Consider the following 15,869-nt stretch of genomic DNA (forward strand, 5'->3'; position numbering starts at 1 on the left):
AACATATTTCCTTATAATCCGCTCCTACCTCACTGATAGAACCTTTAAAGTAAACATGTTTCAATAATTGATTTGTGGACCATATGTTAGCCGCAACACAAAGTATTAGTACTATTATTTTCTAATTACTTCTTTGTCTTTGTATTTTGTTTCTTTATGCTTCTTTTTTTTTTACTTATATATTATATTAGTTACGTATATTTTCTTTCCATTTTTAAATTATTATTATTAAATTAAATTATTCATATTTTAAAGTTTCTTTGCATTATATAAGTTTACATTTTTATTTTATTAATTATGTTATTATATTCATATATTTAATTACCTATATATACCTTTTATTTCCCACTTCTTTCATTACATTATTTTTATCTATATCCATTCTGTACAATTATTTACTTTAATCATTTTATATATCCTTTATTCACTGGTTGTTATCTTGTTTTTTTTTTCTTAGCCCTGATGAAGGCTATAAATTCTAGCCGAAACGTTAGCACTAGTAGATAAGTTTTTAACTTATTTGTGATATTCTCTGACCGCATCTCCAACTACCTTCTTTTCATAAATATTATCCACGGTCGACTATCTTCTCATCCATCAATGAACAATTTTTCGATACAATACTTATTTCTAATTTTCGTTTTTTTATTTCTCTAAATATGAGAAAAATAAACTAAAACAATATAGTGATTACAATGGTAAATTATGATAAATTTAGCAATTAAATATTTTGACATGGAAATCAAGATTTACCCAATGAAAAAAAAATAAAAACATTATTATTAAAATTAAAATTATTTTTATTTTAAAAATGTTGTATTCTCATTTCGGAATTCCATTTTGGTATTAGTGAAAAAAATTTCAAAAATGTGTAAAAATACATAGATCAAACAGACAACCATTGGGGCGCTCGTAGCATCGACGTCTAGAGATGTGGGGGTAAGCTGTCACTTCCTCTGGTCTAGGAATTACAAATCTCGTGACTTTAATCCTAAATCATATTTTTCTCTTAACGATCATCATATGCTACCAAAATTGAATCTGTTTTCACAAACTTGTTTTATTTGCTTGTGGTCAAGTGCCTATAAACTCACTTTTTTTGATTTACAAATAATAACAAAGATAATTTTTTTAAATCCCAAAATAATTAAAACAAAAATTAATGAACCAATTTCAGTAACTTCTATGGGGTTAAGATTTGTTATATCCGTTTACAGATGGGCAATTTATTATTCCGTATTCAAATGAGAAGAAAAGTAAATTTGCCCTGAAAGTGCTGCCATCTCTTGAAAAATAATTATTAAAAATCGGTACATTTAGCCTTAACAGTAGACAAATGTACTCCTCCCCTCCACTCTCAACCAGTGGAATGGGGTGCAAGAGAAGAAAGGGTGTTTACCTTTCTTCTCTTGCACCCCCTTCCCCTCCCCTACTATTTTTTCTACTTTTGACTGTTTTTTATTATTTACTATTATCTTTTATCTATAACTTGTTAATTGTTTTATTTTTCTATTTTCTCTGTACAAACATCACCTCCAAATTTTTATAATTGAATCCACATAGAACGGACACAGTAGAACACCAGATAAGTATCTCAATGTACATCTTCAAGTACCAATGTTAGAAAAAGGTAGTAAGCAATACGAATAATTTAATCCCACAGGTAATGCAACCTGCTAATTTCATGTTTTTTTTTTCTGTTTTAGAGAGATCAGAAAAAAAAGATAATATTTTTTATTTATCCATTGTTTATTGTCGTTAACAATGAGAACTGCCTATTCTTTTTTCAAATAAACAAAATTAAAAGTATTTTAGAGGAATATTTTTATATTCCTATATATATTTATATATAGAAAGTATTAAAAGTAGTACGGTGCAGCGGTAGCAGCGTGGTAACGCGCCAGACTACCAAACCATAAGTTTTCGGATCGAATCCCGGTCCCACCCGGGCTTTTTTCGAGCACAAATTAGTGCAAAACTCAATGACAACCTCCCCCCCCGGACATTCGTGAGGCCCGTTTAGCCAATGGGTGGCACTCACAAAAAATAGGCGTGGGAGTGACGAACCCACCCTGCGAAAAAAGGTGTCATCAAGATCAAGAAACGTGTGATGTATTTAATTTCCTAATACTTGGAATATTACATCCTAATATTGGATAATACATCGCGCGAGGATTTAGGCCTCCTTGGTCTGTTGCCTATAGAATAATAAAAATAACAAAAACTCGTTATTTGAAGCACTGTCAGAAGAGGAATCGATTTTATAATGTGCCACTTCCAATCGATCGATTTTATCAAAAATGTTATCACATCAACCCGCCGTAAATATGAAATTTCAGTTTCGGACGACTTTCCTTTTTTTCCTAGATTCATCACCCACAGCTCATTTACTAAAATGAGTATGTAATAACATACTTTTTTTTTCCTACAGGTTTTGTGGAAGGATCTGAACCAATACCCTGATTGAAAGTTCTGGAGTCTTAAAGCTAGATTTCAAAATTGGAATATAATATGAACAATGTTCCAGACAACATCGTTGAAATCCGGGATGCCTACAAGAGCTACTTCAGCAGTTTCACAGGTTTCTCCTATACAAGAACAGTTGTATTGAAGGGCGTCAACATGACAGTCCAGAGGGGTTCTATGTTAGTAGATTTTTGAAAGTTGATATAGAGAATTCTTTGAATAACCTTTTTTTATTTATTTATTGCTATTTACAACTTTATTTACATAAAAACACTTTAAGTCACCAAATTTACTTAGATCAAAATGGAGTGATACTAGTACATGTAAAGAAACTACTCATTGGTAGCACTCTAATTCATATAAACTTAAATAAATTAGTCATAGAATTCAGTATAATGAAACCTATTATTAGGTTCTTTATTTTTATAATAATATTTGTGCTGTTTCCCATTTTCATATGCAGTTACGCTCTACTCGGACCAAGTGGTTGTGGTAAAACAACGCTTCTTAAGGGTGTCTTAAGCCGAGGTCGTCTTGCTAATGGAGAAATAAAAGTGATGGTTAAAGATAGATCTAATATCGGATATATGCCTCAAGTATAGTCATTTTTTCCTTTTATTTACATATTATGCTTTCAATTAATTTTTGTTTATTGTGCTATTTTTATTGTTCTATTAAATTTTGATAGAGTGAATGATACTGTAATTATTAAAATTTTGAGCCATTGACACCAAAACTATAATTAAGGACAGTGTTCAACAGAAATTGAATAAATTTAGAGATTTTATTTATCATACATTCATCAACAGTTATTGAAAAAACTGTTCATCATGAAAGTATACTTGTTCTCTCATTCTATTGCTGATGTTACTCAAGCATTTTTGGTATTGGTCAGACCTGCAAGAAGTCTTGAAGTTTATGAGCATAAAACAAAATATATGGTAGCTGAGGAAACATTAGCTCCATGATGATAATCAGGATTAGGTACCATATATTTGAAAGATTGTCCATTCTAATTATGAAGGCTGCTCAGAAAACCTATATCAAGTCACATAATAAAGATAACAATCCTGAAAGCTACTAAATTATATTTTGGGCTATGGGAGGAATTAATTATGACAAATTGAATAATTTCTATATAGGATTCCAAGAACAATAAAATCCTTTTTGTGGCTTAAAGGCATTGATAAGCAGTAAATCAGTGGTTTTAACTGATCATAGCATCTGGATGGACTCCAGAAGGGTCCAGCAACACATATTTTTGTGATGATTTATTGCTAGAATTATTTTGTTAATTATCTTTCCTAATGTGTTGGTTTTGGCTGAAAGATTTTAACAACTAAATGCACAATAAAACTGATTTATAATGCATATTTAAGTTACCATTTCTTTATTTTCAGTTAGTCAAAGTCGGGAGTGAGAATAGGCCACACTTGGCTTGATTTCCAGCTTAGTGGGCCATAAATGGATTGGGAAATAAAGATGATAGTTACTATTAGTTTTCAAAAGAAAAATTTGTGAAGAAATATTTGGTGGCATTTACTTTAATTATATACCAAGAAGACCCCATGACAATGAAATTCATTAGTTGTTCAGTCAGTGTGATATTCTTAAAATAAATCTGATGAAATTTTGATAGACTGAGGAAGTTGCAAGGATGTTTAAGATTTAAGACAGTCTAATGATTTGTAAGATATGCTCATAAGTGAATCAATAAATCCTGAATGATGGAGTGGGTATACAGAACTTGAAAGTGGGTTGAAGCACTGAATTGAGTTAGAAAGAAACTCAAAATTTTTCTAAAGCCGTCTCTTCATGATTAAAAAGCAATATTAAGTGTTTTATAGACTATGTTATGTGTTATTCTCTAAAATCTTTAAATGGTCTTTAACTATGTTTTGTTTTACTGTGTGAAACATTTAACTGACCAGCTTCTGAGAATACAATAAAGAAATAAAAAATATCAACTGATTACCTAACTATTTATTATCCATAATATTCTATTCAGAATAATTTATAAAATATTAAAGATTTCATTAGACTGAATGGTGTATGCACCTGAAATCAGCTTATTAAAAATCTCACCCTCCTGAACCTGAAAGGATTAATTGTTTCCCATGATGATGCTTCATGATTACCTCTCTCCTAATTTTGTTATGTTTCATGACATTTTATAACCAAAAGCTTCTAAAATGTTGGGAAACTTTCCTTGAATGTAAAGAAACTAATGTAAATATTGTTTAAATTAGAACCTGAATTTATTTTACCTGAGATAAACTTAATTTACAATGCTTTCAAGATTACATGAATAATGGCTTTATTATGAATAAATGCAATTATTAGAAGACATTACATATATTTTTAAACTAATTTAAAATCACTCCTTAATCTAATCATACCTCATGAATTTAATATATTTTTATTTCTGTATATTAAGAACACTGCTTTGGTCGAAGAAATCACAGTAAAGGAAACATTAAATTACTATGGTTGGATTTATAATAAAAGAGGTGATGAACTTGAAGAAAGAAAAAAAATATTGTTTTCCTTTCTTGACATTCAAGCAGAACATAAAAAAATAGTGGATTTAAGGTAATTTTAATTCTATGACTACAATTAATTAATGCTTGATTAAATGTGATATAATGATAAAATATAAATTATGATAAAAAAAAAAAACACATTTAAAAATTTAGTTTCAATGAAATAATTTATCTATAAATATTATTTAAAAGGAAGATGGTACAGGTGTGGTAAAAAAAACAAAAACAACTCCAATAACAATGAAACTATGTATTGGAAAATTGCTGATTGACCGTGTGTATCAATAAATGGAATATGTTCAGGGTGCAGTCAAATAAAACTCAAATAGTAAATGGGTGTACTATTTTTATTTGAGCCAAGGTATTGTTGTTACTAGTGTTTGTATCTTGAGGGCTTAGATAAAAATAATACACCCATTTACTATTTGAGTTTTATTTGACCGCACCCGGACCATATTCTATTTAATGAACCTATTTAATGTAAGCCAACATTTCGTCCCACATTGAAGGACTAAAAAAGATACAAACTAAAACAAAGTAAGAGAAGAGATATAAAAATAAGATGCACAGAGAAAAGTATAATTTTTTTTTTACAGCACCCAGACCATCTTCCTTTTTTATATTACTTTTCTTATATACTTTTATCTTCCTTTTTTATATTTATATTTATATTATATTACGGTCAGTCGACGATTTTACAATAAATATTGTTTAAGTTTATAAAACTAACTGATATAATAAAAATATGAAAGTATTTTATTTTTAGTGGTGGACAAAAAAGAAGAGTATCACTATGTCTTGCTCTTCTTCACAATCCGGAGTTGCTGATATTAGATGAGCCAACAGTTGGAATTGATCCCATTTTAAGTCACAAGTAATTTAATTTAACAGAATTCTTTGATATAAATGAATAATAAATATTGTAAATAAAATATTAGAAAAAAATTTTTTTTTACAGTATCTGGCGATTTTTGTTGGAATTATCAACAGTTGAAAAAAAAACCATAATCTTGACAACACATTACATTGAAGAAGCAAGACAGAGTAATAAGGTAACATTATTATTGGGTATTGAATATAATTATTTGGCATCAATCTATATAGTTGGTTAATAAATGTGTTACATTGATCAATAAATATGTTACTCTAGGTGGGTTGTTTCTAATTTCTTGACATGAGTCACATGAGTTCATGAGGACTTCAATTTGGTTACATATGCCAGGCCACCAAATGTGAGATCAGGCCAAAGCTTTAGTAGCCACGATTCCGGGTTGATTCCATGAAGAAATTTTAATATGTCGTGTCTTAGGCTTGTGGGACGATAACTCGATTACCCCAGAGCAGGCAATTTTTGTGAATTGAAATTTCATTTCTTCCAACCGACGATAGCATTTGTACTTCATGGAGACAACATCCAGGCATCCTCTTATGTGGATTAAAAATTCCCAAAAGTGGTTTATGATCCTTGTAAAGTAGGAATTTACGAACCAATAGGTATTGATAATATGTTTTAACGGCATGAATGAGTTCCAAAGCTTCTTGATCAAGCTGAGAATAATTTCTCTGAGTCTTGGTTAACGTACGTGAGCAGTAAGTTAATGGGTGCTCTTGCCCTTGCTCTCTAGGTGAGCCAGAATTCCTCCAACTCCATAAGGAGAAGCATCTGTGCTAACAATAATTGGTTTTCTGTCATCCAAATGTGTTAATATTGGAACTTCTATTAATTTTTGTTTTAAAAGTTCAAAAACTTGCTGGTGTGTTTCAGACCACATCCATGACTTATTTTTGTCTGAGATTGTATGTAAAGGTTCACCAATTTCAGAGTGCTCAGGAATAAATTTGGCATAGAAGTTTATTCCACCCAAAAATACTTGAAGTTCATCCTTGCTTCTTGGTGGGGGTAGGCCAGATATTGCTTATATCTTCTTCTTCAGAGGTTGTACTCCAATTTTGTATATTCTATAACCCAAGAATTCTACTGAAGTGACACCAAAAATCTTAGTAGCAGGATTAACCGTATTTTTGTTGTTACCGACAACCCTTACTTTGCCATTCTGCTTCAGGACAAAGTGAGCAGGAGTAGCCCAGTCCAACTGGTCGACAGCTCGTAGCATCTTCTGATTCACCACTCATTGTATAGCTGAAATTGCAGAATTTTTAAATGAATAGGGAACTCGTCTAGCTTTACAAAATTTTGGTAATGCCCCTTCCTTGTCTTCAATATGAATTGGTGAGCTGCTATGCTCTTCTAAAGTTTTAAGGGTGAGAGTTGGAAATTTTTTTAAATATCCAAATAATAGTTACTAGGCTCTAGCTGAACAATTTTTATTCCCTTAATGGATATGCCTAAGGTTTTGAATCAGTTTCTTCCTAAGAGATTAGGTCCATCTTCTTCGTTTAATACAAGAGGAAGTATTCCCACATATGAGCCATACTTTACCTGGACGTGGGTCTGCCCAAGGATGTTTAGAGGTCGCTTTCCATACACCAGCAAAGAAACAGAACACTGATCCCAGTTTGGCTCTATATTAATCACTGTGTTAATCAAAGTTAAACGAGCTTTATTTTCTTCTTCATAATTTACTTCAATTGAATTTACTTCTACTTCAGTAGAAAATTCCTGGAGTTTATTTGCATATTTAGTGATATGAAAAATGTATTGAGTATCTTCCTCAACTAGATTAGTATTATTTGGCTTTTGATTTTTAAAATTGTGTGCAATGCCTTTTTTGTTTCTACAATTTGATTCTAAGTGACTCTTTTTCTTACAGAGCTTGCAAATGTAGTCCTTAAAATAGCATTCAGGTGCCTAGTTACAGAAGATATATATCTCGTATAATACTAGATATTATTTTTAATGAAAAACAGATTTTCTAAGTAGTTAATACTTTTTTAGGTTGGAATGATGAGGGGAGGAGTTCTGGTCTTAGAAGGTGAACCACAGTCTGTTATAGAGCGTTATGATTGTAATACTTTGGAAGATGTATTTGTCAAACTAAGCTTTATCCAAGAATCAGAAAAAGTTGATGAAAATGCTGATACGGTAAGTACATAGTAAATAGTTTAAAACTATTAAAATATATAGTAAATAGTTTTAAACTATTTAAAATGATTTAAAAGATCAATTCAAGCATTTTAAATTTAGTATTAAATCATTGAGTTATCATTATTAATTCATTATTATATAAATGATATATACCAACCAGCATAGCCAACTCATCTATTTTAATATTTGGAATTTTCTTTTAACTTCACAAAAATGGAACCTACTAATTTTAAATGTCATTAATCAACCTCAGTAGATAACTGCTAAAAGGAAATTGGAGTAAAAAAAATCCTGATCCCTACTTTTTCAGCCCATTTTTATTTTGGTCAACTGGGATATATAATGTTACTACAGTGCATAATGGTTAAATTCAAATTAAAAATTAATGTATATTATTTCCATTATAATAAACCCTCATAAATTTGACATTCTGTAAGCTCATGCCTCACTTACAAACTACCAATTTGGGAGAAAATTGATATCTTGTATTAGAGACTACTTTTGATTTTGTTTTAAATGAATTTTTTTTTTCATTTTTTATTCATCAGTTAGCGATCCATTCACATTTACACTGGTACTCACCTTGTATGCGTGATATACATGAAAACTTTTCACAATTAATTGAAAAAATATAGTGAGTAAATGAGAACTGAATTATGTTGACAAAATTTATTTACAAAACAGTCCCCATAAAACTCACATACCAATATGAAAAAATTTTTTTTGATCACAAAATCAAAATAGCTCATTTAACTCAATTTTTTACAAATGTAACACTGGGCCCTGTTTCATAATAAAGTACAAACTAATATTATTAGTCTTGTAGATTTATCTTAATTCAATTACACAGACTTGTATAACAGTAACTTGTACTTTAGTATTATTTAACTTCTGTAATATCACTAATAGTCATCCCTATTATGAAAAAAATAAGTATTAGTATTATTACCACACTAGTTTCTGCACTTGTACTATGAACTAATACTATTAGCTTTCATTATGTAAAATAGTTTTTAATCTTTGTATGGATTTTTCTCTTAGATTATTTATGACATTACTCAGTTCTGATTTAATAGAAACCTCAAATGGAACTAACATTACTTTTTATATAAAAAATATTTTCTTGGTAATAGGTGCATAAATGTTTATGATCATCATGTTGCTGTTTGTAAGTTACTACTGAGTAATTTTTGATTTTTATAAGTGTAAATGTTATCCACTATTTTATGGTGATTATAATCATGTAATGATTTTCCAGTTTATTTTCTCTAAGGTTTCTATATTAATTGCTGTCTGAATCCATATAACATACTTGAAATCAAAAGCGGGTTTTGTATAAAAGGGAAAATACTGGAGAACACTTTCTATTTTTCTTTTATGATATCTTTCAATTCTTGGAATTTGCCATTTTTAAATTTTTCTTTTCTTAAGATTTCCACCATGCCATGTTTTGATGATAAATTTATGTATGGCCAATAGTATTGCTGAACCAATTGTCAGCAGTGAAATTCCAAAACTCACAAATATGATTTAATGGTTCTGGAACAGGGCTTGAAACCCTAAAATTGAAGTCTTAACCATTTCTGTTATACTTAGTAAACAAAATTTCATAAATCAAAATAACACCTTATGGAAAATCATCGCATTACTAAAAAAAATAAATAATAAATATAATACAAAAGTAAATATAGCAAGAAAAACAGAAAATTTTCAAACAGGTACAAGCTTAATTGTGTGGAGTCTGTGATACAGAGAGGAAAGCCAAAGTCAACAAAGTCTATTACCAGATACCCTTTATCCTCCTGAAAGAATAGAACAAGGAAGAGTGAAATCCATGGGTTCCTCCTTTCGAAAAAAATAAATAAATAAATGTGTATCCATCAAATCTGACACAAGTAGAAATTTAAAATATGTATTTATTTTTCTTTGTTTTTTTTTTTTTTTTGTTTTTTTTATTGTTTAGATTGGAATCTCTTAGATATTATAGAATTTAGTATATATTTTTTTATAATCAGTGTTTTATTTGTTTCTTCAGTACTTCTAAATTTGAAAATACCTATGCAATATTATCTTAAAATACAATTTAATGCAATTAAACTTGGCTAAATTCACTTTTGATATTTGTGTATCGTCAAAATTTTGTCGCACTTATAAATGAAACTGTTGAAAACTATCGGAAAGGTTGTTATTTAAATCTTTAAGCTAAGAGCCAATTAGGATTTGACAACATTTCTTAGAATCATTCGATGTTGATGAAACTTAAATTGAATAGTTAATGTGAATATAGTCAATATTTGGATGATATATTCTCTCCCAGTGGTCAATGGATGCCCTAAGCATGTGCTTATTGATTAATTCATCCCTGGGTTGATTAGCTGGTATCAGCATGGCTTGAAGCCTATGCTTATAGGCTTCTCTGTGCGTTGCTATACATAATTATTATAATGAAAGTAATTCTGTACTGTAATACCTAGTGAGACTGAGTCTTCTTAATGAAAATCTGATATCAAGCTATAGCCTACACAACTGATCTTCAATTGTTCATTTGCAACAGGTTTTTTGTATTAACTAGCACTCCGTCAACTAACTTTAATCTCAGCCTTCCACACCTATAGTTGTGGTCGAGTATGACAACTGGAGTTTGTTCTAGAATTTGTGACTCAACCATTCTGGCCAAAACTCTAAAGTCCAGCTACTTTCCAAAGGCGTGGTCCATATTGTTGAAATAATTGATAATCTAGTAAAGATGAAACTGCATGAGAAGAAAGGTTTTAGTGTTCTAAGTTATTTATATTTTGCATGTGCATCATTTCTTATTACTTTTTTAGTCAATGTATTCAATTGAATACACATAGGTACACTGGTATTCTCATTTGATTTAAAACTTTTACAAAGTATCGTTGACTCTTAGAAGCATCCATTCTCACCTCTATATATATATATTTTCTCATGATCACTTTTATTACTGAAGCTGTTCATAGAATCTTATTAGAAACTGCTCTCTGTAGTGCAATTCCTATGTCTCTAAATACTTTTACGATGACAATGATGTCTTGGAATTTTGCACTCATATTCTTTTTCAAAAATGATAGCAGATCTGCCTTCTAACAGTATAAAGCTTTAAAACTTTGAGCAGTTGCAGAATAAGAACTTGATCCAGAGCTTGTCTCATTATAACCTATTAATGAGTTTCTGATACTAATAGTCTTAGGATAAAGTAAGCTTGGAAATAAAAAGAAACTTGGATTAGATTGCTCTGAGCCCTTATGTAAGCTGTTAGTCCTTTTTTCTTTTTTGTCCCAGAGTAATTATTTCCTTGAATAAGATAAATTAGATTACAACACCTAAGGCTAAATTAACTTTGGACTCAGTAGTCAACCTTAAATTAATTTAATTTTACTACAACTAAGAAAAATTATAACTTTAACAAATATTGTTTCAAAGGTATTTCTTATTTTATTTTTTATTTTCATTATAGATAAAAAATGATCCGAAACCATCAGTGAAACCAAAATTACCTCTACCTGAAAACAAATTGTTCTCATTCAATTGTTTCATGGGATATTTTTTGAAAAATGCATATTTTTTAAAGTATAGCTCTTTGTAAGTAATTTCAATGCATCAATTTTATTGATATTTACATAACTCCACTAGAAATTTATATTAAAAACTTCAATAATAATATTTTTATTTCAGAGGATGGTTTTTATTATTCTTCATTCCAATTTCATCATGTTTGATGTTTCAATATTCATTGGGGCGATCACCCCGTGGTTTAAAATTAGGAATAATCAATGAAGAATTACTACAACAACATGGGAACTGTCAGAACTTTTCAAATCTCACCTGTTTTCCAGCATTTTGTGGGTACTTGCCTCTCCTTGAGAAAAAAAATATCATCCCGGTAAGTTATTTTTTTTTTTTTTAAAGATTTTAGAACAAAAAATTGGAGCATTGATTAAATAAGCTGGAAAATTAGCATTTCCATTGGCTACACAACTGACATATTTTAGTTTTCTCAATGTATTCTTTATTATAATACATACAAGTTTAGTCACATTGAGCATTAAAATGTGAGTGGATGAATTATTTTAGACATTAGAAAAACTATATATTTAAAAAAAAAAAGAACTTCTAACTTACTTGTTTTTTTGGATTGACCCTTCAATTCTAATAATCATAAAGACTATTTATTATTATATCTCAATCACTATTTTATATTTATCTAGCTGACCTTGCTGCCTATTGCTTGAATTTAATATGTATACTATGTATAATATGTATTTATTTATAATAATTTTTGACTCTTCAATGCCTGAGGTCATTTTTCCACTGTACAAATTCGTGGTTTTGTAAAACAGTCGCAAGATACAAGTATATAAATTTAAATTTATTTAAAGACTTTTTTTTTAGACCAAAAAACAATATTTTTTACCCCTTTTTACTATTTTTTTAAATTTCTTCTATTGTACTCAGTAGAACACTTTTCCATTCAGTAACAATACTTAACAAGACTTTATTCAGGAACAGGGCTGTTTCTTTGTTCCCAACAGTGTCATAGTTTCGCCATCTACTGTTTTATTTACAAACCAAATAATAAAACTTATTTTCTACAACAATGTCCTTCCTAAAATATGTTTTATTATTACCTCTCATTTATTACTTAGCTTATTTTTATTTATAATTTTTTTTTAGCTTTTTATTGCACACAATCCAATTATACCTATAATCATTTAATGCTTCACAAACACTTCATCGAGTTCTAGGTTCAAACATCCCCAACTGGTCTTCTGCATTTAATCTAAGATGTTCTTTATCTTCTTCGGTGTAGAAATCTTCAATAAAGTGTTTTTTCATTGTTTGGTCAAGTTTTTCTTCATCTTTGAAATGAAGTCCTGAGTCACCATTTAAGGCCTTTAGCTCTAGTAACTTTTCAGCAGGTTTCTCTTTCTTTCTTTTGTCTAGGTGCCTCTTAGCTTTTCCTTCATTTGATATTGATCAGATGCCACTTTTTCTTTCATCGCAGGAGCTTTGTTTTCAAAGTGTTCATCACTCTCTTTCGAGCTTCCTTCCTGGGAAAGGATGACTTTATTCCCCTTTTCAATTAACTTGGTCACAGACAGTGGATCATCAGGTAACTTCAAAACCAAAACATTCTGAAAGTCAGGATTGTTTTTTAATTTTATCAATACCCCCTCTAACTTTTTTTTTTTTTGGCTCCTTCCTTCACCAGATACTTATCTCTTTTGATTGCACATAAGGCAAATTCCTTAACCAAAGATGCCTTCATTGTCTTCATTGCCTATGTTGTCTTCTTGGTTGAGCTTTTGTGTAGCCGGGGGTGCATTTCTCCTGAGTCGTCTTAAAATTAATTCGTAAGAAAATTATTTTCTTTATGTAACTAGCATTCCTGGTGTGATCTGTTTTTTTACAAATAAAGCAGGCTTTTGGACAAAAGCTTGACCTTTTTGATATGTCTTTAATGTTTGTTCATTCCTATTAATTTTAATCTTAAAGATATCTGTTGTAAGGTAAGCAGGTTGTAGAGCCTATATAACTTCTGCGGGGGTAGCTTCAGCCTCTTCCTGACATGACTAGAGAAGGTAAGATGCCTGTCTAGAGTCACGCCAAGGTAGAGGTTTGTGTAAGATTTTCGAGCCAAGGTAGAGGATGGTGTAAGAGATTTTCCAACACTTGCCATCCATAACGAACCTCTGTGGTACACTTTGCCTTGTAGTTGCACTTCTTGCCTTTTTGAAAGGACATGACTAAGTTATCAGTCTTTGCAGGGTTAATCTTGTCATTCTTTAGTGTGGTTACGAATGTGGCCGAAGCGGATTTTACATGGCAGAGGGTCTGATCAGATCTCATGCTGGAAACATAGAAATCAATTAAGCCTTCTTTAAGGCCCTTATTTATAGGCCTAGTGCATATGGCTGTGACCGAGAAATGGTCTTATCTTATCTGCTTGAGGCAGTTTCGTGTGTTATTTTGGCATCGTTTATTTATTATTTTATTGACATTGCTAAGTAGTATGTACAAAAAGTATTAATATTTAAAAATAACAATATGTTTTTATAAAGGAAAGTGGGTTGCTCTCAAGGTGCTGCCCTCTGGTGGATTGGAGCTGATATTCTTGCTCCTCTCACTACAAGTGTCTTGTTATGTATTATGGGTTAACAAAGTTTAATAGAGATCTTATTTCTGTAGAAACTGTGTTTATTGCAAGGCTAAATAGTATAGGTTTCTAATTTGACTAAATTATCTAATGTCCCTTTACCACATCGAAAACCACTCTGCCAAACATTAGGAATATTTTGGCTTTCCATATACCATTTAAAGTGATTTATTACCATCCTTAATGGTTAGCACAATTTACATTAATGGTCAATAATTTTACATTAATTCCATGGACTTATTTTTTTTTTAAATGGGAATTACATTGGAGCGAATACCAGGAAAAATATTTTTGGATATAGAATGGTTTAAAATCATACAATGTGAGGAGTTCCCTTCATTAGGGGTTTTGTATAAAACATAGCTTGTGTCTAATGTCCAGTCTTATTAAAAAAAAACTTTAATTGTGTTTCTATCATTTTGAATAGCTATGTTTTTGAATTTTATTTATAAGAACAAAAACTGCAGGTTTTTAAACATGGATTTTTTGTTGAATTGATTATATATTATATACAATGATGCCTTTTTATATGGGCTGGTTACAGTGAATAATCTTTGTCTTTTAACAAGAGATGTCGTTGATGTAGACATTTTTTAAATAAAAAAATATAAATACACATACCCTTAAAATAGTAAGATAATGAGTAAGATATCTATGAAAAGAAATGTTTAAGCTTAATATTTGTTTATTTTTAAAATAGTTTTATCCATAAAACTTGTATGAATTGACATATATTCAGATTTTTAATCATGTAATCCAACCCAACATTCTCTCGGTATGTTTGAAATTTGAGCATGACTAAACCATGTGTTTCTATTTTTCCTGCCAATCATTAGATTTCCATTAGGTTTTATAGGATGCATGAACCTACTGTTCTACATAAATTAAATTTTTTGGCTAATTCCCTTGCACTTGGCTGCCCACTTTTTTCATACTTATCAATAACTTCCTTTTTTTGTTTTCATGCATAGGTGACACAATGATTGCAAGAACTCCCCCCCCCAAAAAAAAAAAAAAAAATTTTCAAAATATGTTATGTTTTTAGAAATGGGGATAGAAAGAATGGGAAATGAGGAAGAGCTAGGAGTTGATTTTAATCTTGTTGGACTAATGCATTCTTAATAACTGCATATGCACATTCTCCACCTCTATATGTAAGATAATTTTAAATGTACCGGCACTGGAGTATATTCACGTAACTCTATATTGATTGTTTTAATTTGATTCGCAACATCTTGTCCCACTTTGTCCATTTGTTTTGTTAACTTATGTCCCATATCTTTCATCACCATCATAAATTGTTGCAACATTGTTTTAGTATCAAAATGATCACTATTTTTTATATTTGAATTTAAGTTTGTTGCCTGTACATTATCCTCCATCATTAACTACTTAAATTATAAAAAATACTTATTTAATTTTCACTCTTTTAAAAGCTGTGTCCTGATTGCCTGGATCTAACTTGCAAAGAATTAGGCCACACCTGTTGAGCAACAATTATGTAATGATTAAAAATTATTTAAAGTAAATAAAACGTATTTAATATAGTTTTAACTTATTCTCAGACCTAAAATAGTTTTGAAGATGAAAAGGTTAAATGAAAAGATTATATATTAAATAGATATGAAAATTTTAA

General features: G+C 30.0%; 1 protein-coding gene across 1 annotated transcript in view; it reads left to right on the forward strand.

The window, feature by feature from the left end:
* Positions 1-2,403: 2,403 nt before the first annotated feature.
* The window catches only part of LOC106690025 (ABC transporter G family member 23), a 39,737-nt gene continuing 26,271 nt past the window's right edge, over positions 2,404-15,869 (forward strand). The window contains exons 1-8 of the mRNA XM_014435277.2: positions 2,404-2,645; positions 2,930-3,062; positions 4,904-5,058; positions 5,776-5,883; positions 5,968-6,061; positions 7,906-8,052; positions 11,534-11,658; positions 11,752-11,959. Of these exons, the coding sequence (XP_014290763.2) occupies positions 2,512-2,645; positions 2,930-3,062; positions 4,904-5,058; positions 5,776-5,883; positions 5,968-6,061; positions 7,906-8,052; positions 11,534-11,658; positions 11,752-11,959 (1,104 nt within the window). The 5' untranslated portion in view covers positions 2,404-2,511. The remainder of the gene's footprint in view (positions 2,646-2,929; positions 3,063-4,903; positions 5,059-5,775; positions 5,884-5,967; positions 6,062-7,905; positions 8,053-11,533; positions 11,659-11,751; positions 11,960-15,869) is intronic.

Source organism: Halyomorpha halys, unplaced genomic scaffold (genome assembly GCF_000696795.3).
Source record: "Halyomorpha halys isolate HHAL.00 unplaced genomic scaffold, Hhal_1.1 Scaffold1553.1, whole genome shotgun sequence".
NCBI classification, from domain to species: Eukaryota; Metazoa; Arthropoda; class Insecta; order Hemiptera; family Pentatomidae; genus Halyomorpha; species Halyomorpha halys.